The following is a 22,533-nucleotide window of genomic DNA, read 5'->3' on the forward strand; positions in this document are numbered from 1 at the left end:
AAGGATAGGACACATGCTCTATGATTTATTTATGGCGAGTTTTGATTAGCGAGGTGTAGAGATTTCATTACCTTGAGATACCTCGGATGGATACTCTGCGATGTTCCCAAATACAGAGATGTGCGTCTAGGTTTCTATTGCTCCTTGGAAGGATTTGGCTGCCGATTCAAGTCACACTAAAGGATGTGCGCGCGTCACCTTTTGTTAATATTCGATAACGGTCATATTATTATTAGCGTTAGAATGAATTAATTAAGAGTATGGAGATGTCCATGGAATACACGTTCTAATAAGATTAATTAAATGTATATTTAATAATGATTCTCTTACACTAATTAAACTTTTAATAACTAATTTTACACTAGGACAGCTTTACTTCTCTAAGTTAACATAGAGATTATCTCTTATAATTAGGACTTATGATTTAAAAATTAGATTGACATTTTGAGTTAAGACGAGATTGAAATTCCTAAAAATTGAAATTGCGAGGATATCGCGTTTTACTTAGCATTATGTTTGCACACGGTATTTTTAGTAAATTAGAATGAAAGGAGACTCAATTTTCGCGCGTTCACCTTGTACGATGCGTGCTACTACTCTGCTCTTTCTTAGCTTTGCCCCGTGGACATTCCTAAAACCCCTTCCATAATCGTATTGCTAGTTCGCTCGTGGTGGATGAGATGTCAGGTGTAAATGGCTCGACGTGTTCGTGTCTTGTGCCGGTGATTCTATTAGAAATTATTCTTAGACAAAATTAAAGTTATTGCGGACATTTTAGCATCGTAGATACAAGGTCGAAGAATATCAGCCGGTATTTATTAGGTGCGCAACTAAGTTCCCGCTGTTTGTCAACAGATGGCTCCAGCAGTAAGTAAACAGTTTTATCGTGATGGTATACGAGCTCTGCCAGAAAGATGGGAAAAAATAGTAGCTAGCGATAGGCAATACTTTCAATGATTCATTTGTAACCATTTTTTCACAATAAAATTGCATTTTCATCAAAATAACAGCGAGAACTTAGTTGCGCACCTAATATATTGGATTATCTAAAAAGTATCCACGGTTTTTTGTCACTAGATGTGTGTTGATGGTCATATATCTAGTGACAAAGTACCGCGGATACTTTTTAGATGACCAAATAGTTAGATCTTACATTCGAGATTGTCTTAAGTACGGTCTTAAGAAGTCACAAGCCAATCAGAAGATAGAGCCGTATTAGCGTCTTAAGACATTGGCCGTGTTCCAAAATTTACTGCCAGTATTGAAAATTTATAGTTTACGTCATGTACACTAAAGATTTTCAGTACTGGCAATAAATTTTGGAACACAGCCATTATTTAAAACAGTCTTGAAACAAGAACGGACTATGAATATCACCAGGTGCATCATTCCCGAGGATACGCAGTAGGAGAGTAAACTATGGTCAAAATTTGATTGGTTATTTCAATACGACAGCGCTATTATACGCAGAAAAGTGCATTGAGGCCAAAATTTGATTAGCTGTTTTCAGTATTGCTGTCGCTATTATGCACAACGGCTGCGTTCAACGAACTCAACAGCTGAATGAGCTCTCGTTGTTATTGGTGTATTTTTTTGGATCATCCAATCAGCATTTTAAATCTGAAAGAATACATCAATAGCAGCGAGCGCTCACTTAACTGTTGTGTTCGTTGAACGCAGTTAATGATGCACCAAGATAGCGATCATATGACTTTTTTGCTAGAATGAAAACGTAAAAAGTGAAAATTTTTATGTATGTTCGTACATATGTACACATACGTACAAAGAATTTCCGCCCTAGGGAAAAAATTACGTGATCACTACTCAGGAAGATCAATTCTGTATCTTGAAATGAGATGAAAATTACAAAAGTGAGCGAATTTACTACAGTACTAATAATTTCATTGGTCAAATCTAGTAAATTTGCTCACTTTTGTAATTTTCATCTTGTTTGAAAATACAGAATCGATTCCAGGGTATAGGATACTTTTTAAGAATAGAAGCCCTGGGCTCAGTATATACAGTAACGCAATTCTTTGTCGGCATCTTTGATGTTAGTATTGGCCAAAATGGAGTACGTATGCGTGAAATAAATAGGTTATCTAATGCCACGGTTACAATCTAAACTTCTTTCTCTTTTCATCCTTTTTTCACTCTATCAAAATTCCTTGCAAAAACACTCACATTTATTCGCATCATAATCCAACAAATTGAAGTGAGTACGTGCTATTGTAGGAACATATTGAAGCATATTAGATATGCGACGCGAATAAACCTAATATTGCAATAAAATAATTTAAACTTATAAAAATTAATAAAAATAAATTGTAAATATTGGGTCATCTAAAAAGTATCCGCGGTTTTTTGTCACTAGATGTGTTGACCATCAACACCATCTAGTGACAAAAAACCGCGGATACTTTTTAGATGACCCAATATATTAAAAAATAAAAAAAAATATAGAAAAATTAGGAAAAATATTAAATTAACTTAAAAATGTATATTAGTGTAAAGAAATATTATGTAATATATATATATGAAAATATTATGAGAAAGCTGATATAAAAGAAATTTATATACATATATGTCCAAAAAATAAGTTTAAAATACAATAAATAAAAAGAAATCTTTTTTGCTCAGTTTTCTATATTACTTTTGTTCACTTTTTTACTTTATCACTTTTTCACAAAAATTAAACCAATTTCTCGAGATTTTTCACACAACATTTCACCAAATGGACAATACACGTAATATTGGGTCATCTAAAAAGTATCCGCGGTTTTTTGTCACTAGATGTGTGGATCATCTAGTGACAAAAAACCGCGGATACTTTTTAGATGACCCAATACTTCCCTCTAAATTTCTACTCTGAACCATGTATGCTTAAAAGACAAATGTTTAAGTGGAACATTGAAATTATTAATGGAGAGAGAAAGCAATAAAAAAAGGAGGAAAAAAGACGGAGCAACTTATTTATTTCACGCATACGCATTCCATTTTGGTCAACATAAAATCAGGAATTACGCTACTGTATATTGGGTCATCTAAAAAGTATCCGCGGTTTTTTGTCACTAGATGTGTGTTGATGGTCATATATCTAGTGACAAAATACCGCGGATACTTTTTAGATGACCCAATATATACTGTATCCTATATTCTATAACTGTTTTACACTAGAGATACTATAACAGAGATTCGACAACGCGTTAACGATTTCTGATTGGCTCCCGTCGCTTGGGGTATAACCGGAAGTGAGAGAGAAAGATATATATATAACTAAGAAAGAAAGCTTAGCCGACCTAACCTGTCACCTGTCGAAAGAAAACAGCGTGCCTACTGCCTAAATAATCAACATTGAACTAAACTGGTTAAAAGTACATTAATCATATAACGAAAAAAAAAGAAAATAGCCTCGGTTGATCGATTATAAAGTGAAAATATATAAAAGTGTCAACACTTGTGCAATTTATAAGGTATGTGTATTTTATTTCAGACTATGTGATATCAGGGTTGGGAAGTTACTTATAAGTTACTTTTTAGATTACCTTATAGGCGTTTGTTATAGAACTTAAGTACAAATAATAATAAAAATTTGTAGCAAATGATAAAATATAACATAAAAAACAAAATACTCGAACTTATTGTACTCAATTTCTATAAATATTTCTAAAAGTAACTTATAAGTAACTTGTAAAGTAACTTCCCAACCCTGTCAGTGATATATATAATGTACCGTATTTCCAATGTAGTCTCAAAAATAATTTTTTTTTTTTTTTCAAATAAAATAGGTGAATAAAAAATGCCTAATAGCTGCTGTGCCGGCTATTGTACTAATACAAATATAAAAGGATATCAGATGTGTCGATTTCCAAAAGATTCGGAAAGAAAAAGAATATGGATCCAGAATATGAATCGTACATTGGATTCCAACTTCAGATGCAAGATTATGTGATGTAAGTTACAATCAAAAGCTAACTGTTTTAATTTTTGCTAAAAGTTTGTAAAAATATTATAATACTTAGAAAAAAGTATTCAAAACCGTTTAAATATACTAAATGAAGACTGAGAAAAATATAATTGCACATTCAAAAAGTTATAAAAATTATATTTTCTGTGCAGGTCCATTTTGTCCTTCATATGTGGATGATGAGAAAAGATGGCTCACGCAAATTAAAATCTGATGCAGTTGCAACAATATTCGGTGAGAATTTTCCAACGTCTATAACAAGGCAGAGCACAATGACCGAAGCAGCAGAGATTGATATGTTTGAAAATGCTGCAAATGAAATGGAAGAAGAAATAGAAATCAATGAAGAAGATATCACCGTGGAAGAAAAAAATGATGTATTAGGCATTCTATCTAATAGAACAGAAACTTCAGATCCATGTGTTTGGAGAAATTGGAAATGCTTTGGAAAAAAAATGAACGCTTAAGACTGCAAATGAAGAAAAAATTACAGCAGGCGAAAAGAAAAATCAAGAGGCTTCAAACTGAAGTACGTAATAAGAAAATAACTTCAAATATAAATAAGATTTTCAATGAAGATCAATTATGCTTGCTGTCTGCAAAGTACAAAAAAATACCAAAATGGTGCAATAGTACATTGATTAAAGCTTGCAGATTAAAATTTGCATGTGGTTACTGCAGGTTACGAGGAATTGTTAAAAGCAAATTTCCCTCTTCCTTCTCTTCGCACTTTAAATAGGAAGAAAATCTTAAATTCGAAAGTGGGACAATTAACGAAATTTTTGAATTTATGAAAATTAAAATTTCTGGGTTCGAGAAAGAAATTGATAAAGATTGTACATTAGTGCTCGATGAGATGAGTATTTCCGCTGGTACTTTTTATGATGCAGCAACAAACACGATCATTGGCAACGTTACATTGCCAGATCATGATGCAAGTATTTTTGCTACCCATAGCCTCGTTTTTATGTTAGCCGGAATTGCTTCGAGATGGAAACAAGTGGTTGCATATTATTTTACTGGTAATAAAATTAACGGTGAAAAATTAAAACCTATAGTTGAAGCGATTATAAAAAAAGCTGAGGAAATTGGTTTAATTGTTCATAATGTCACTTCGGATATGGGACCAACAATCAAGCAATGTGGAGAGCGTTTGGAATACAAGTTTCAAATGTTATAATTCAAAATAGTTGTAAGCATCCTTGCTCTAATGATAGGCTTTTGTACTTTTATTCGGACGTACCTCATGCTTTAAAAAATATTAAAACTGGCTTTATAAATAATGAAACAATAACCATTCCAGATTATTTTGTTAATAAGTTTGCATTACCTACAAATGTAGCTAATTGTAGTCATTTAAACGCTATTCTTATTGCTGATGAAAATTGTGATATAAAGTTAGCTCCTAAGTTGCGATCTGAATATTTATCTGGAAAAAATCATTTTAAAAAAATGAAAGTTAATACTGCTACAACAGTATTCAGCGATCAAGTAGGGACAGCTCTTGAATTGTTAGCAAACTCAACGATGCCATGATAACGACTGCTTGGTTTTTTAAATTTATTGTTCGATGGTTTCGAACAATGAGCGGAAGAAATTTGTATTTAGCTTTAGGATTGAGTTGCATGGAAAAATTTGAAGAAACAATTGCTTTTCTAAATGAAGTAATTGAACTTTTCAAAGGCTTAAAAGTAGGAAAGAATGGAAATTGGAAGCCTTTTCAAACAGCTGTGATAATGTCTACAACGACCATCCTTCAATTAACTTTGGTTTTACTGCGTGACAGAGGTTTTAATTATTTTTTACCTTCGCGTCTTTCGCAAGACTGCATCGAGAACTTATTTTCTGTAATAAGATTAAAAAACGTAATTCCGAATGCATTTCAATTTAAAAACAATTTAAAATTGATAAGTATTTCTCAGTTCATGAAGAGTATATCCAATAGTAATTACGAAACTGATGATAGAGAATTTTTTTCAGAATTTTTAGATATTTTAATGGAAAACAGCAAGTCTGTAAGCAAATCTGAACAAGTACAAGTATTTAATATAATGCCAGAAAAAATTGTTTTCGGTAAATTAGAATTAAACAAAATTTATTATGTTGCCGGATATTTAATGGCGAATATTATGAAAAATCAAATTATATGCAATACTTGTATAAATGCAACAGGATCAATACAGTCAAATAATTATTATTACAGTGCCTTAACACGTCTCAGATGTAAAAACGTAAATACTTTATTTTTTGTAAATCCTGTCACGTTCAACTTTTTTCTTCAAATGACAAAAATATTTAAGACTTTTTATCCTCGTATTAGAGTACAAAAACATGTAAATCTGAAATTCTTTGTAAAATTATATAACCAAAGTACTTTTTCTCTATCTGCATGCCATAATTTGAAAGAAAAAATTATTAAAAGGTTTATAGCATTTCAATTGAAAAATTGTTCACGTGCGATAACTCCGTGTAATAAAAATGCAATACGTGCGAGCAAAAGCATGGTAATGCATACATACATTAAATAAAATACATGAATTTTCTTATAAAAAAGTTTAACATTCCTTTTTTATTCTTATTTCTTGTTATTCGCATGCTACTTTCACTTTCATTGCTTACGTACTTTCTCTGATAAATATTTCTGAGAAATTTATGTTGTTTAGATTTAGATCTCTAATGAATCTTTCTTTTAGATCGTACCATCGTCTAATATACATCCAGCTATTAAAGGAATTGAATTTCATCCTTACACATAGGATATGGGACACAACTGCAATTAAAATGACAAATTTTAGCCTCGAACAATCAGATCAACTCTATATACATTTTTTCCAATCAAGTTATACAAAATTGCACAGAAGTAAATAAACGACAAGAAATAAATAATAAACAATTGTATTAAAAAATTAATGAGAAATAAACGAAATTGTTCACAAATTTTTAGGAATATTGCAACGTATTATTCTATATAATTTGCTTATATTTTTCTACGAGTCTAAATACAATACTTAAATTATATTTATAATAATACATAATGTATATATTTATATATATATAAAACGTAACATGTGTATTTATACATATAATAATAATATATAATTCCTTAATAATCTCAATTTATATTACCTTACATGGGAAAACTAATGAATAAGCCTTTTTTAAATATATTGTTTTAATATTCATTATTCACATTCCTAAATAAAAAACATCAATAACTTCAAATAAAACTATATATATCGTATTCTTGCATTTATTCAACATTCAAAATAAACCGTCATCAAAAACGTCATATCCGACATCCGGTTTTACCCCACGATGGCTCGTTGTCGAATCTCTGTTATAGTATCTCTATTTTACACGCCTATCGATAATTGTCGGTGCCGTTCATGAATTCATGAATTCACAAATTAGAACCAATCGTTTGGTGAGTAAGTTGCATTCCGAAACCCATCGAAAAAAAAGAGAGGTGTCGCAATCTCATTGCTTGATAGCTTCTGCACACTGAAAATGTGATGCAGTAGCAATAAGCTTACAGCTCCTAATGTGTTTATTAGTTACCGCGTCTCGTTTTGCCGCGCGGCTAGCATTTCCACGTCCAGTGTGCAAAGCCATGACTGTACATTGACCAATAAAGGCTGTGGTCAAAGTCTCGCTATAAGTGCTTTGAAGCGTTTGATGGACCAATTATAAGAAAAAATTTTACAAATTGACCAATTAAAAAACGCTTCAAAGCATTTGCAACATCGCGTTGACCATACCCAGAAATGTCTTTATCCATTCAAGATGCGTTTCGGACCATGTAAAGGCATTTCTGTCGGCCAGTGTACACAAAGAAGAAGACAGTTTGAGAATTGTTTTAAATATTTATTAAAAAAATGGATAAAATAAAGAAAAATTATGTGCAGTATTATAACCAATGTGACAATAACAATAAAAATATACAATGCACTTTTTTCCGTTATTCTAAAGATATCAAAAGGTAAGTTAACAAAAATGTTTTATTTAGAATTATTATTTAGTTTAAATAAGTTTGATACTTGACCCATTCTTAGTTTTTGTTATTTTCGAATTAATTTTGTTTATTTTTTTATGTTTCTGTATAATTTTTTAAATTACATTATTACTTATAGAACATTATATTCTCTATTTGGTCCTGGATTTTTGAACTGTTATAGCGTTTTCTCTTGGGATACACTGAGTGTAACCTCGCACTACACCAGTTGCATGTAAGTGCTGCATTAGTGCTGCACTACACAAGTGGTGTACACTACTTCATGCTATCGTGTTTAATTCTGCTGCCGGTTGACTTCCATTTTCAAATTTTTAATGTCACACTAACTTTACACCGTCTCTTTGAGATGATATAGCAAAATCCCACTTCGTGCATAAAATTTGCATTAACTATAGCTACAGAAACACATTACACTGAATGAGTTCGCCTACCACCATCCAAGGAAATACGCTACATTGTCTGAGTATTGCACTGGTGGGCGATAGTGCAGCCAAGAGAAAACGTTATTAATGTGGCGGATGTTCACGTGACTTTCGACACAGAGATCAAAGATGTCGATACGAAGTGTTCCTACAGCCTATTGGTTATATTGTGCTTTTATACTCAGCAACTTTGCTTTCTTTCTTTTCTATGTCCAAATATACAAGATGTTTGGAAATTAGTGATAAGTCTTTCACAGAATGGACTGAGAAGAAAAGTCTCTACCATTTTATAATTGTCGCAATGGTTAACGAGTTATTAATTTATGAAAATAAATTCGCCTAGCTCAGCGTCAAATGCAAGCGCGTAGTTGGATAGGGACTGCCCAGCGCGGTGAGGCGCGCGGGGCGAGTACTATTCTGTCGCGCGCTTGAATTGACTTGCATTTAGCAGTAAGCTAAGCGAATTTGGTTATTTTCACAAGTTAATAACTTGTTAATCACTGCGACAATTGTAAAATGGTAGAGGATTTTTCTTCTCAGTTTAATCCAATCTGCCCCTTTTGTGCGAAAGACTTATCACTATTTTCGAACACCCTGTATAACTCCTCATTTTGGCTGTGTTTGCTTTGGCGCTCACAACGCTTTTGGAAGCGTTTATATTGGCCGTAACCGTAATTTATAAGAATTAACTAATCACAGTCGAGTATTCCCCTCTTATTTAACTGTAAAAAAGGAAATTCGAAAGTGATTGGTCAATTTTTACAGATTACGACATACGATTATGGCCAATATAAACACTCTCTTAAGCGTTGCTTCATTCTTAGCTGTTTCTAAAATTTGCTGCCAATACTGAAATCTATGACAAACTATAGATTTTCAGTATTGAAAGTAAATTTTGAAACATAAGCCTTGCTGTTTATTAAATATTAAACAAAGATAATTGATGCTCATAAGCGCTACAAACGCCAAAACGAACGCAGCTTTTAAGTTCAAAATTTTTTGGGGATTTTAAGTAACGATTCAGGTTTAAGTTCACTCAGACTGTCAAAGTTTCGCTACAAATGCTTTGGAGAATTTGATAGAGTTAGAAGAAAGAATTTTACAAACTGGTCAATTAAAAAACGCTTCAAAACATTTGCATTGACCGTATTCTGACTCAAAGAACACATATTAGGCTTTTGTTTTTTTTAGCTGAACTTTTGCACCAATTTATTTTTCTTGCTTTTCTCTCCTTTCTTTCTTTTCTTTTTATTTGTTCTATATTCTTTGTAAGTAATCAGTAAATTGCAATATTTTTTTGTAAAATTATTTTGAATATTTAAAATACTTATAAAAGAAAAATATAAATTTTTTAATCATTTTTTAAATTTTAATTTTTAGCAATAAAAATATTAACAAATAAAATTAATAAATTACAAAAATATGTTATTAAAAATATAATCAATATACAAAAATATAATCTTATTCACACAATTTTCATATGTGTATAATTTATTTGAAGTGTAAATATTAAACATAATTCCAAATTTAATTTTCTTTGCAGAGACTGTATACGTCTAATACATCCTTAATTTGATTTAAATGAATTTATTCTTTCATTACAGTATTATTAAACAAAATTTTCAGTATGCCTTTTAAATCTACTTTTAACTAAAACGCTTATGAAATAATAGATTAACATCACATTGGTTCAGCACAAATCTTACATTTAAATTCTTACAATATATGTAAAAAAATAATTTCATAAAATACATTATGACATAAAAAATAAAAATAAACGTGCAAAACAAAATTATTTCATAAATCTTATTTGCTTAATCTGTCACACTTGAGGTTAATAATTGCAATTTGAAAAAGGAGAATTTGTTTTGGCAACTATTGCATGTTTTCATAATTGAAGTTCATAAAATTCATAGCGACTTCCAATCCAGTAACCATATATTCATTCCAATAATAGAAGATTGATAATTTCGATAATCCTGTGGACAAAAATCAAATTGATCTCGTAGTTTTTAAACATTTATAGAATTGTTTGAATAAAGAATTTTTTGAATGAAACTCCTCATTCTTTTATTACATATTTCGTAGCTTGCCTCGAAAGATTTTCAAAACATATAATAAAATAATAAGATTGGAAACAAGATCGTTTATGTTAAATAACATTACTTTAAATACGAAGCGCCATTACGGTCTGAATGTTAAGATATTGAACTATTATATATATTCATATAAATGAATCATTTCTGAAATTAATTCATTTATATTAATATATATAATAGTTCAACATCTTAACATTCAGACCGTAGTGACGCTTCGTATTTAAAGTAATGTTATATAATAAAATATTTTTTTCAGTACTTTTCGAGTTATACGGCTTGAAAGTTATAGTATCGCTGGTATTAGAGCATTACCTAAGGTGTTCAATCAACGGCTAAACATCTTGAATATTGCTCAGAGTCTGATTGAACGAGCCGCCCGCTGAGACCTATACCTTGCTATATACCTTGATAATATTTGTCAAGATGAAGACCAAGTGGAGAGTGATTCTCTAATTCTTCTTTTTATGTAAAAATGAAAATAAAAAAAAGCAATCTTTTGAAAGTGCTTAATGAAAAAATATTTTATTGTAGGTTTGAAAAGCTCTCAAAACTAAGCTAAGTTACAAGAATATGCAATAAAAAATGGGGAGTCCCATTAAAAAAATTCTATGTGATCTTGCTTTGACCTTGATAACGCCACTCAAGGTCAAACTAATGACATCACCTCATATCCCCTTGGAAGGCACAAAGTTTTTGTATGAAACGTTTTTTTTTAATGCTTTGTTTCCAAAATGATAATTAGTGACGTTTTATTTTGAATACTTGATATATTATACGGTTTCCAGAATTTAAATGGCCAAACTTCTAGAGCGTATAGAGGAAAAAGATCCTCTAAAGACTTTTTTTCTTAATTTAAAATAAAAATTCGGGATAAACATACATGCCGGCCTAATCGTAAAATGCATTCGAAGTTCAATTTTCGCGAAGGTTTAATTTAATTTGCGACCGATTACACAGAAGCCATTTTCATCATAAAATTTGCTTGTTGAATAGTTTAAATTGCGAAGTTATTCAATTTGACAACCCTGTCAATTGCGTAAACACACGTAAACACATGTTGTATTGTGTATAGACTTACTGAAATGTTTCTTTTTACGTGTGATTTCCAATCGCCGAATATTAATCAATTGTTTGTGATTGTTAGTAACTAATCACAAATAGCACATAGCATCTACAAAGCATTAAAAAAAAAAAATTTATGATTTAATGATTTATGTGTAAATAATAGTTTTATAATGCTTATCATATGTAATTATTTGTCTAATTTCTCTCTTTTGATCAAATTTGTCTAACAATTTTATCATAGTAATTAAAAAACAAATTGATACTCGAAGGATTCAATACTTATTTCAATTTCATCATTTTAATTTATAACTTAATAAAATTAGCATATTTAAAGTGTAACAAACAGAGAAATAGAAAAAGAGGAATGTATTCTTATAAACGTGTGAACGCATCTAATCAGTAAACATCTACGTTCAATTGTGAGATGTACTGCTCCTGCTCGTCTTCTCTACGCAGCCCGTGATACGCTAAATATTTCTTCATATAATTTCAAAACTAAACTTCGGATGAAATTTTTGGATGAAATTTGTAAAAAAAAAAATCGTCTTACAATTAAGTCAGGAATACGTCTTTTCAAGGCCATCCGAGTTGTTCTGGATCATCCCGTATATATCCACTACTTTTTTCCACTCCAAATGAAACATACCGCCTTTTATATTTATTTCATAAGTATCATATCCATGTCTCATAGTGTCGCTAATGCAATAGGATCGTCTTCATCGATCTGGTAATCCAAAAAATCCATCCGAATTTGCTGATGCTTCTGCTTATGTGCTTTTAGCGAACTGGGCTGTGTAAAAGTTCTTTGACAAATATCGCACACATATGGTCGTTCGTCTGAATGCGTACGCTCGTGACGAATAATATGGCTCTGATGATGAAATCTTTTGCCGCAAACACGACATACATACGGACGTTCGTTCGTATGCGTTCTACTGTGAGTCTTCAGGTCGAATCTTTTAAAGAAAGACTTGCCGCAGTGCAGACAAATATGATTCCGCTGCTTTAAATGATCCCTTTTTACATGCTCCTATATGAGACATATGTCATATTTATAATATGTACATACAAAAATGATCCATCTTATATGTCAAGCTTAAAAATTATATAAGAACAATACATTTAAATAAAAATTCAAATAAAAATTATTTAGTTTTCGAAAGAATTATTTTAGGATTAACATAATTTGTTTCAGATAGAAGTATTTCCAAAATTCAAGATCCTTATCTCATAGAATTATGTACTTGTTTCTTCTTATATAATCAATTCTGTTCATTATTCTGCATATAAAAAATAAAGATCTTTACAAACTGAATCATGTGTTTTATATTTTAAATACATTACATTTCAAAATATAAAATATCTTGTGAAATGTTTTTTGAAGATCTTATCTTAACATCTTAATGCTCGGAAAACATTTGGAGGATTGTGGCTGGGTTACTTTTAATTTATACTTTTATTGAATAATCAAGAAATAAAAAATATTGGTAGTAAGGCTGCATAAACGAAAATTTGTGCCCACAGACTTGTGATCTTCGAGCGCTCCCTTCTCGTTCCAATAATGGGTGCATTCAGTATTACAATCGCTCACTGAGCGCTCAGTGAGCTCTTGCATCCAATTGGTATATTCCGTTATAATTAAAAATATAGACCAAACAGATGCAAGAGTGTTCAGTGAGTGGTCAATAGTACTCAATCAATAGTACTCAATCAATAGTACTCAATGCACCCAATGGCTGCATTCAGCGGACTCAACAATTAAGTGAGCGCTTGCTGTTATTGGTATATTCTTTTAGACCATCCAATTAGCATCTGGAAGAATACATCAATAGCAGCGAGCGCTCAACTTTTAAGTCCGCTGAACATAGCTAATAGCAGTTAACGACCTTTTTTTTCAGTAATAGTTTTATTTTAGCCATACTTGCATCTTATCCCTATTTTCATTACCAGTATTTACATTACATATTTCATGTTTAATGAAAAAGTATTTCTTATTAATATACTCAATACATCACTTACAAAGATGTTAAAATACTAATACATGTATATGTCTTAAATGAATTTATCTCAGAAATATGACTGCGCTGATTATTTTTGGACTTTAACATAATTAATCTGAAATATTAAAATTCCTCCAAATTTGATTAAAAACATTTTAAAACCTATAAAGAATTTACTGCACAAAATATGACCTCAGCCGAAATGTATTTCTCAAAATAAATTGATGTAAAATATCAATTTATGATTCAGAATAATCTAAGTGTCCTTAAAAAAAACGCATTCTTAATTCAATTCTAAGATTTTTTTCTTTTACGAAAATTTCGTCTGAAGCTGAGTTTTCAAATTATAAGGAGAAATACTTAGCGTATCACGAACCGCGTAGAGGAGACGGGCAGGAACGGCGCATCTCACGATCGAACGCGGGCACTAACGCATATATAAGGACGCATACTGATGTGTTCACACGTTTATAAGAACATGTTTGTTCTCGAATTGATACTCAAAGATACGACAATAATTGCACTCGATAAGAATTGTAACACCTATTGACATATAATTAAGAAATGCTCTTAAAATTAGAATATTAGACGTACTAAAATACTTGTATGATTTGTCAACCATAGAATGCTTATCGCACGTAATTATTGTCTAATCTCTCTCTTTTATAAAATTTCTCTAACAACTTTATCAAAATAATTAAAAAACATATCGATACTCAAAAAATTCAATATTTATTTTAATTTAATCATTTCAATTTATAAATTAACCAAATTAGCATATTTGAAGTGTATGAAAAACAGAAAGATAGTGTGATAGAGGCGATATATTTATTTTGAGAAATATATTCCGGGTGAGACAATTGTTTGCAATAAGTTTTTTACAGGTTTTCCTAATAAATGAAAAGGGATTGAAATGGACTGAAATTTTATCCGAATGCATATTTTAAATAGCGAAAACTTTTTTATTTAATTGAATTCAATCCAAATTCAATTGGATTCAATTGGATACAATTAGATTCAAATGCTAATGCCAATGGATCACGACGCATCAATAACCCGCAAACCCATTGGTACCTCTGAAGAAAACGCTCGTGAAAGTCTTAAAAGCATTATTAATTAGATTCAATTGAATGCAACTGGATTGAAAAACTGCATTTCCTATTCAGAATTTCGAATTGAGCAGTATTCACAGAAAAAGCTGATATTATTTTTGAAGGCATAGAAATATGCTTCATGCAATTCCTATAAATGATTAAAAATGTATTCCGGATTGAAAAGGATTCATTTTAACGTTTGCGAATGCATATTTCTGAAAATCTGAATCCATTTCAATCTATTCTCGATTACAGGACGTTATAATCAAATACCGATTTGATTGCACAGATCTAATTGCGCATGAATCCGATTGCGCACGGAATCAATCGCGTACAAAATTGGATGTGATAATATACGAGATGAAAATCTATATTATTTCGAATAAATGTTTAACTCATGTAAAATGGTGCCATCATGAACCTTATTTTGCACCGGATAATGTGGGATGAATCTCACTAAGCCCATGTACAACTTTGAGTTGCACGGGAAATTACAACTTATGTGAAATTGTATAATTATGAATCTTATTTTGCACTGTAGAATCGAGCAATATGAAGTCTATTTTGCTAATTCCATATAGAATCTATGTACAATCTATATCCGATTATAATGCTATGTCTATGTATCATCAGTATTAATAATGATTGTAATCCGTAAGTAATGAATTCTTAACTGTAATAACATAAGGCCAATGTAACTATATACTTAATAAACATACTTAATAAACTAATAGACTTACGTTTACTTGTGATAAGGTGCTATAGACTTTCGGACAAATCTCACAAACAAACTTTTGCGGACCATCTGAGGTATGATTGTTTGCGATATGTTTGTTCAAAGTAGATTTCCAAGCGAAGGACACTCCACAATCTTTACAATGAAATTTTTGCTGATCGGTAAAATGTATTCCAATGTGTTGTTTATAATTATATGTTGTTGAAAATGCCTTTTTGCATACTAAGCATTGGAACTTTCTTGAAATTATTTTTGATTTTTTCAATTCTTCTGATGTTCTAATGTTTTTAGTACTTGCACTTTTAGTAGTCGTTACATCTGTAGGCATATGGTTGCTATTGTCTGTATATTCTTTAATATTATTTATACCTCGGTTGTTATTCATATTTTCTTCTTGTATCGAAGATAATGGTACATTATCCTCGATACATGCGAAGAAGTCTGATTTATTTTTAGGACAATCAGTTCTTTTATTACTATTTTGCAAAATGTTTGAACAGTCTTTAAAATTATTAGCTTGTATGAAATCTTGATTTGCTTCTTGCTCAGCTTGAGAATCTTGCAATAGTTCTAACAGCTGTTCACCATCATTTTGAATCAAACGTACCATCGAAAGTTCTTTGTATCCTGAGGATTCTATGCCAATATCAGCAACCTCCACAAATTCCAAAAATTTTTCATTACAATTTTCATAATTCAATCTTTCAAATGCTTCAAGATTAATTTCGACGTATTTATCAAAATCTACATGTGTTTCATTTTCCAGTAATTCCAAGTTCCCAGAATTGTGGATCTGATTTTTCTTTTGCATATTATTTACACATTCATTTTCTTTTGAATTTTGTTTGAAATGTTCAGATACGTCATGACTTAAGATAGCATAATTTTTTTCCTCTCTATAAAAATCCAATTGTGTACAATTAAATTCGTTATTTATATCAACAAGATCATCCAGAGCTTGTTGATGCTCTATTTGATCGACTTTCTCACTTCCTTTTAGATTTGAATTGATTTTTTGACTGTCTTTACAAATATTTGAAGGATATCCTATTGTATCTTCCGCATCTTTTGTGCACGAAGTATCCTGCATTTTTTCTACCAAGTTGCTTATTATAAATTCATAAAATTGCTCACCAGTTTCGGTTTGTACTAAATGCAACATTGGTTCTTCATTATTTAATATGGTATTATTGGCATTACTAAAATTTTCTAAATTTTCTTCATTGCGTGACAAGCCTTCCTGATTCTGCATAGCGGATTTCGAAGCACATATTATTTCATTAGCAGCATTGTTTTCAGAATGATAGGACTTCATGGAATGATTAAAATTCAGACTGGTTAAGCTGATATTATTACAGTATCTAGGCTCATCAAATTTTAACATTCCTGAATTAGAGAGTTCTATATACAATTGATTGTCATCATCATTTAATGGTTTATTACATTTTTTATTTTCACTAATAATTCCTTTGTTTATTTGTTTATGCAGAAATTTTTGATCCATCAAAACTTCATTGGAATTATAAATAGGAAAATTTGTTTCTATATTTAATGAATTTTTTATGTTATTTATGGAAGATTCTTTATAAGTTCCTCGGGATATATATATATCTGAATCGCTTGATCTCACAATGTATTCATTATTTTGAATTTCTGATTCAGTATTAGATTCTCTATCTTGAGATAGGACGGTAAAATTATTCTTATCTAATTGATGTAAATAAGTTATACTGTCTTTAAATGGTATTTGTTCATGATTATTAACTATATCTTGAGAAGAATTTGAAATAGTATTATTCATCGACAAGTTAGTAGATCCAAGTCTTTCCTCAATCTTGACAAAATGATCTTGCGGTAATCGATTTGTACTCTCATTTTCGGCTAAATTACTTTCACCAAACTTTTCATACATTTTATATTAGATATTTATATTTATATTATAATGACTAAATCTAAAAGATCAGGTATTTACCTGCTTAGACGTGACATAAATAATAGTCTCGAATAAACACGCTTTGCTGCCCATATCAATGTTGCGTTGATCGGAAATCATCTCACTTTTTGCATCTGAATCTCTAGTAGTACTCTGGCTAATATATTTTGGTTTTATATAAGATGTTTCATGAATTCTATTTCTTATATTATTATCTATTGTCTGAAAAATCCAATAATAATACATAAGTAACATATAAACATTGGATTATTTAATGAAAAAATTATAAATTTACAGTTTTTTAAATATATATAAATTTAATTATTATTTCTTGTAACTATGCTGACAATACAATTAATGCTCTCGGAATAATACTTTTTATATTTTGCAAAAAAAAAAATACTTTTAAAGACACAGTCAAAAAATATAATCAAAATTTCTCTAATAAACAATAAGATTGAAAATTTCTCTAATAAGTTTTGCAATAAGCATTGCTACTTAGTAATCAATTATTATTTTCTTAACTCTTTATTGTATAAATTTTTTTTAATATATTTTATTGAATTTTAATAAAAAATTGATTAAATCCTTTATATGGGAGTTGTTGAAATCTGTTGATTTTGTAAAATAAAAATTTTTAAAATCAAAATATCTCAATACCGCAATCAAAAATTAAAAAATTTAACTATGGCTTATACGTAATTAAAATTGTTTAGACATGGTTCCTTTAAATTTCAAATTTCAAAGGAAAATATTAAAAAGGGATCGATTTTTTTTTCAAAAGGATATAAGTAAAAGGAATTTTTTTGTAGATTCTGATACGTCCTAGATACGTAAAAATATTAAAAAGTTTAGTGTTTAAAGAACACTTCGAAAATTGAACAGGAACATGGTGGATTTATTTAAATTTCAATATTCTTGCTTAATTTTCGAGATGTTTCTCAAATGCTACAAACTTTTTAATAACTTCATCATATCCAGGAAATCAAAATCTACAAAAAACATTATTCTTTTTACTTACCTTTTTGAATAGAAATCCTTCTTTTTTTAACATCCTCTTTTAAAATCAAAATTTGAAAATTTAAAGTGATGTATTTAATATTGAAATAGTTTTTGTTATTTTTTAACGAAAAAGTCTCGAGTTTGAGGAAATCACATTACTCCATGATTTCACTGAATTTTTGCAAGGTCAACTAATTGAAAAAAAATCAATACATATTTTTTTGTTTGTTCAAATATTCGACAAGAAGTTTAAGTGATATTAAATTATAAAATTGACTAGAAACGTCTTATGACCTGATTTTAAATACTTTTTGTATTGTCTGGGAGTATTATCTTTACATCCACAATTTATGAATGTTGTATGAACTCACTTTATATCAATTTTCGATTTAGCATGGATTGACGTTACATCAATTTCCGACACTTTATTTTGCACTTTATTAGCAGTGTCGATAATGTGATATGTAGTTCACATCATTTTATAAAAATGATATTAGTGCTGTTAGTGTACGAAAGCTTTTGAACATATTATTAAATGTAATAATGATTCATCACCTTGTTTTCTTTCAATCCACGACTGTTGATTTGTGGTTTATCGCTGATAAGACTAGGATTATAATACTGCATGACTTCCTTTGATATTCCATGTATCATTTGTTTGTGCCTTGCTAATGAAGACATTTGTGTGAAATTCTTATCACAAATTGAACATGAATACGGTTTAATTCCTGCATATGAAATAAACAAAAAAATACTTGAGTCTATTAATTGAGTCTATTAATATATTGTTTTTTTTAATTTGATAATTATTCAATTTAGTCAAACTTGATGAAATTAGACTCATTTGACGCGTTTTGCATGAAATGAAAGAAGTCTGGCAGAAAATAGTCTTAATATCTCGATTCGTAGGGCAGAACAACACTTTTTTCTGCTAATCAATCGTTTCGCGCAAAAATGTATCAAATGAATCTAATTTCGTCAAGATTGAAAATGAAGGACTAAATTGAATAATTATCTTTACTTAAATTTAAATATATTTATTATATTATTTTATAAATGTATCAATATCTTACCTGTATGCATTCTACAGTGTCTTATAAGATTCGATATATGACTAAACTTCCTCCCACAGATCTCACAAATATAAAAATTTGTTCCTAAATGAATGTTTAAATGAGTGCGCAAATCTGCTTTGCGAAAGAAACCCTTTCCACATATCTGACATATTTGGGATCTTTCTCCTAGATGTAAACTCCGATGATGATAATCCAATTGTGAAGCACGATCGAAGGTTGAATTGCATTGGAGGCACGTGAATGTTTTCAGCATTTTGTGATACACACTTCTGCAATTCTGCTGTTAATTAAGCGAATGAAATTCCGTATTATTTTCCAATAACCAAGTGTAGTTTTTAGAAAGATGTATAAAGTATCGTAATTAAACATTTAGTTAGATATATGTTGACTTTTTTTTTATTCAATATATATCCAAGTAAATGCAGTCGCAACAAAGAAAGCAGCTTTACAACTGTCATAACATTTTTTAATCATTTGTGTCATGAATTTCAGTATTAGACCCATATTTTTGAAATTTTGTACACGGAAATTGTTTGGGTCAATGATTATAAATCAGAAGTTAAAATTTTAAAATTCAAAACAACCATTACAATATGACGGACTAATAATTTTTAGTAAAATATTCATTATTTATAAAAATAAATTATTTAGTGAAGAAGCGAAGAAGTTCAGCGAATAACGAGAGAATTATTCGAGAGAATAACGAGAGAAAAGATCGAAAGAGAAAGTATCAAGATGTTGTTAACAAATTTAGATATACAGGTCAAGAGATTCGGTACTTCTTTGTAAATTCAAAATTCTATTTTTGTTTATGTATATACAACATCTCTCATCAATTTTTTGTAGATATTTTTTTCTTAAAATTTTAGCATGCTCCCAATCAAAATCATGAGTCATTGAGAGCCTAGATATGTTCAATAATAACTGAATGTTGACTAGTGTTTCTATTTATTCTGCAATCGACCCAAATTTAAGATCGAAACGTTTATATGTATTTTGTATTCATGTAATAAATTAAATAAACACATAAATAGCTAGTGCATTGTCTTTATACGATTATATTCTGATTGTTTTATACATTAGAATCTTCTCGTAAATTTGATTTAAAAGTATTCAGGTACAATTACCAAAAATGAATAGTTTAGTAGATACTATACTTTTAAAGATACTTTACAGTCTAATTAGACTCAAAATAGTAACTAAAATGGCGCTAGAGCATATCTGTCAATTTTTTTATGGTTTTGTTTAAGAAATCTTTGAGCTCATAATTTATAGAATATCAATTATAGCCAATTCAATTGAAATTATTTTTTTCATATGATTAGTACAAGATCTTTTGACTTTTATATCTTTTATCAAAAACACAGAGTATGGATCCTTTTTCCTCCTGGTAGTCTTTGCATCTACTTCATTTCAAGAAACATATAATCAATTCCCATTGCAGTTAAACGCACTAATAATATACACAGATGTATATTAAAGCCGTTGCACACTAATTTAACATGTATAAAAATGAAATATCTCAAATAATAAAACCTAAATTTATAATGTGTTCTTTGCTTCATGTTTTTTGCTTTTTACCTCATGCCTTTTTCCTTTTTTGCGACTGTTTTATCAACGGTCACATTACTTTTCATGTGTTCCTTATTTCTTCCGAGGTTCAACTTTTATCTAGAGCGAAAATAAAAAATTAAAAAGTAAAAGTTAAAAAGGTAAGAAAAAGTGGTAAAAAGAAAAAAAACAAGGAGCATATTTTGGATTAGATTTAAAATATCCTATATATATATATATATATATATATATATATTGTATTACCAAATAATAAGTGCATTGAGAATTTTTAATCCGTTTACATATTTTCATATTTATATTAAATATATACATCTTTATGTTAAATTGCATATGACGTTTTTAATGTGTATTAATACACATTAGTTCAACTGAATTAACTGCAGTTATTAGTTATTTTTCATTTACACCAAAATTCGAGTAATTCTCATTATGATGTTATTACACTCACAAAGAAACTTCCTCATTCCAATTTTTATTTTATTTATCAGTAAAGTAATGTTTAAGTTCATTTTTAAGGGCAAAAAAAGTTCCTATTTGAAGATAGTATATCAAAGAACAATAATTTTGACTGCTTGCGACTGTGATTGCAAGACATTCTTTGTGATATTTGGTACATATGTTAATGTACCAAATTTCATCAGTTTATTATTATTAGTAATGAAAAATGCAGATTTTGCACATAAAAAGATCACTTCTCTCCACCATTAATATCTCTAAAACGGTTGAGATGGAGGATTTGTCCCGAAACATAAATATACTTTACTGATGAAAGCGAAATCAAAATCTCAGTTTTATTCCGAAATCAAAAACACTTGGGAAAATTTCTTTATCAGTTGAATGCACATTCCTCTTCATTCTGACAAGCAAAATTGAAGTTTTTACTTACAATCACTCACAAGCTCGAGACCGTGTGCTTGCGTATGCTTTAAGCCTTGTGTCCACGATGTTAAGTCGGTCTAAATTTTCGATCCGAGTTCTCGAATAGAAATAATTGTATACATATACTCTGATAATTCTAAATAGAGTATGGTTGTAACGTTAAAGGTTATTTAAAAATACATTCAATAGTCGCGTTCCATGGTGGAATAGTCCTGAATAGTTCATATGAAGGGAATAAAATAGTCAGCACTCTTCTATTTTGTGGATGTAGTACAGACACGAACCACATACACTTTCGACGATATGATTTTATCGACAGTGTGAGAAAACGGATATAATCACATTTCACGTTATATACAATACAATAGTTCCCAAATCGAAAATGAATGTGGCGGGCGATTTCGAATATGTAACAGGAAAATCGGTAAGAGGCTCTGCACAATAAAAAGAACAGAGAACAGAGAATAAGAATTTCAACCTATCAAATTTAATCATGTATTGTGGAATACACAGTTTCTGATAGATTGAAATTCTTATTCTCTGTTCCTTGTTCCTTTTATTGTGCGGAGCCCCCTAACAGGAAAAAGGTTGGCATGATCTTTCTCAGGCCGCTGTTCCATGAGTAGAAATTTACAGTGAAACGGAATAACGAGACTAAACACAATTACAGAAAAGA

General features: G+C 29.9%; 1 protein-coding gene and 1 pseudogene across 8 annotated transcripts; one reads left to right on the plus strand and one right to left on the minus strand.

The window, feature by feature from the left end:
* The first annotated feature begins 702 nt into the window (after nucleotides 1-702).
* On the plus strand, nucleotides 703-6,904 carry LOC105155047 (uncharacterized; annotated as a pseudogene). The gene is made up of 5 exons (XR_015547377.1): nucleotides 703-867; nucleotides 3,178-3,473; nucleotides 3,789-3,953; nucleotides 4,120-4,901; nucleotides 6,661-6,904. The product of XR_015547377.1 is annotated as an uncharacterized LOC105155047 (transcript).
* Nucleotides 6,905-7,816: 912 nt separating this feature from the next.
* LOC105155046 (uncharacterized) lies at nucleotides 7,817-22,155 on the minus strand. 7 transcript variants are annotated; one of them, XR_015547334.1, is made up of 8 exons: nucleotides 21,865-22,154; nucleotides 20,988-21,077; nucleotides 19,404-19,683; nucleotides 18,886-19,058; nucleotides 17,368-17,550; nucleotides 15,400-17,295; nucleotides 12,116-12,595; nucleotides 7,817-10,380 (listed from the first exon to the last, which is right to left on the minus strand). XR_015547334.1 is itself a non-coding variant. In XM_087413181.1 (7 exons), the coding sequence occupies exons 2-6, from the start codon at nucleotides 19,657-19,659 to the stop codon at nucleotides 12,251-12,253; spliced, it is 2,853 nt and encodes a 950-aa protein (XP_087269307.1). In that variant the 5' UTR covers nucleotides 19,660-19,686; nucleotides 21,865-22,154; the 3' UTR covers nucleotides 7,817-10,380; nucleotides 12,212-12,250. The 7 variants fall into 7 exon arrangements, 3 of the variants coding, with proteins under 3 accessions (XP_087269307.1, XP_011069235.1, XP_087269398.1); XR_847271.2 differs by having other exon boundaries at nucleotides 19,404-19,686; XR_015547338.1 differs by lacking the exon at nucleotides 20,988-21,077.
* Between the last annotated feature and the right edge of the window lie 378 nt (nucleotides 22,156-22,533).

This window comes from Acromyrmex echinatior, chromosome 1 (assembly GCF_024713525.1).
Source record: "Acromyrmex echinatior isolate Ae372 chromosome 1, ASM2471352v2, whole genome shotgun sequence".
Lineage (NCBI taxonomy): Eukaryota > Metazoa > Arthropoda > Insecta > Hymenoptera > Formicidae > Acromyrmex > Acromyrmex echinatior.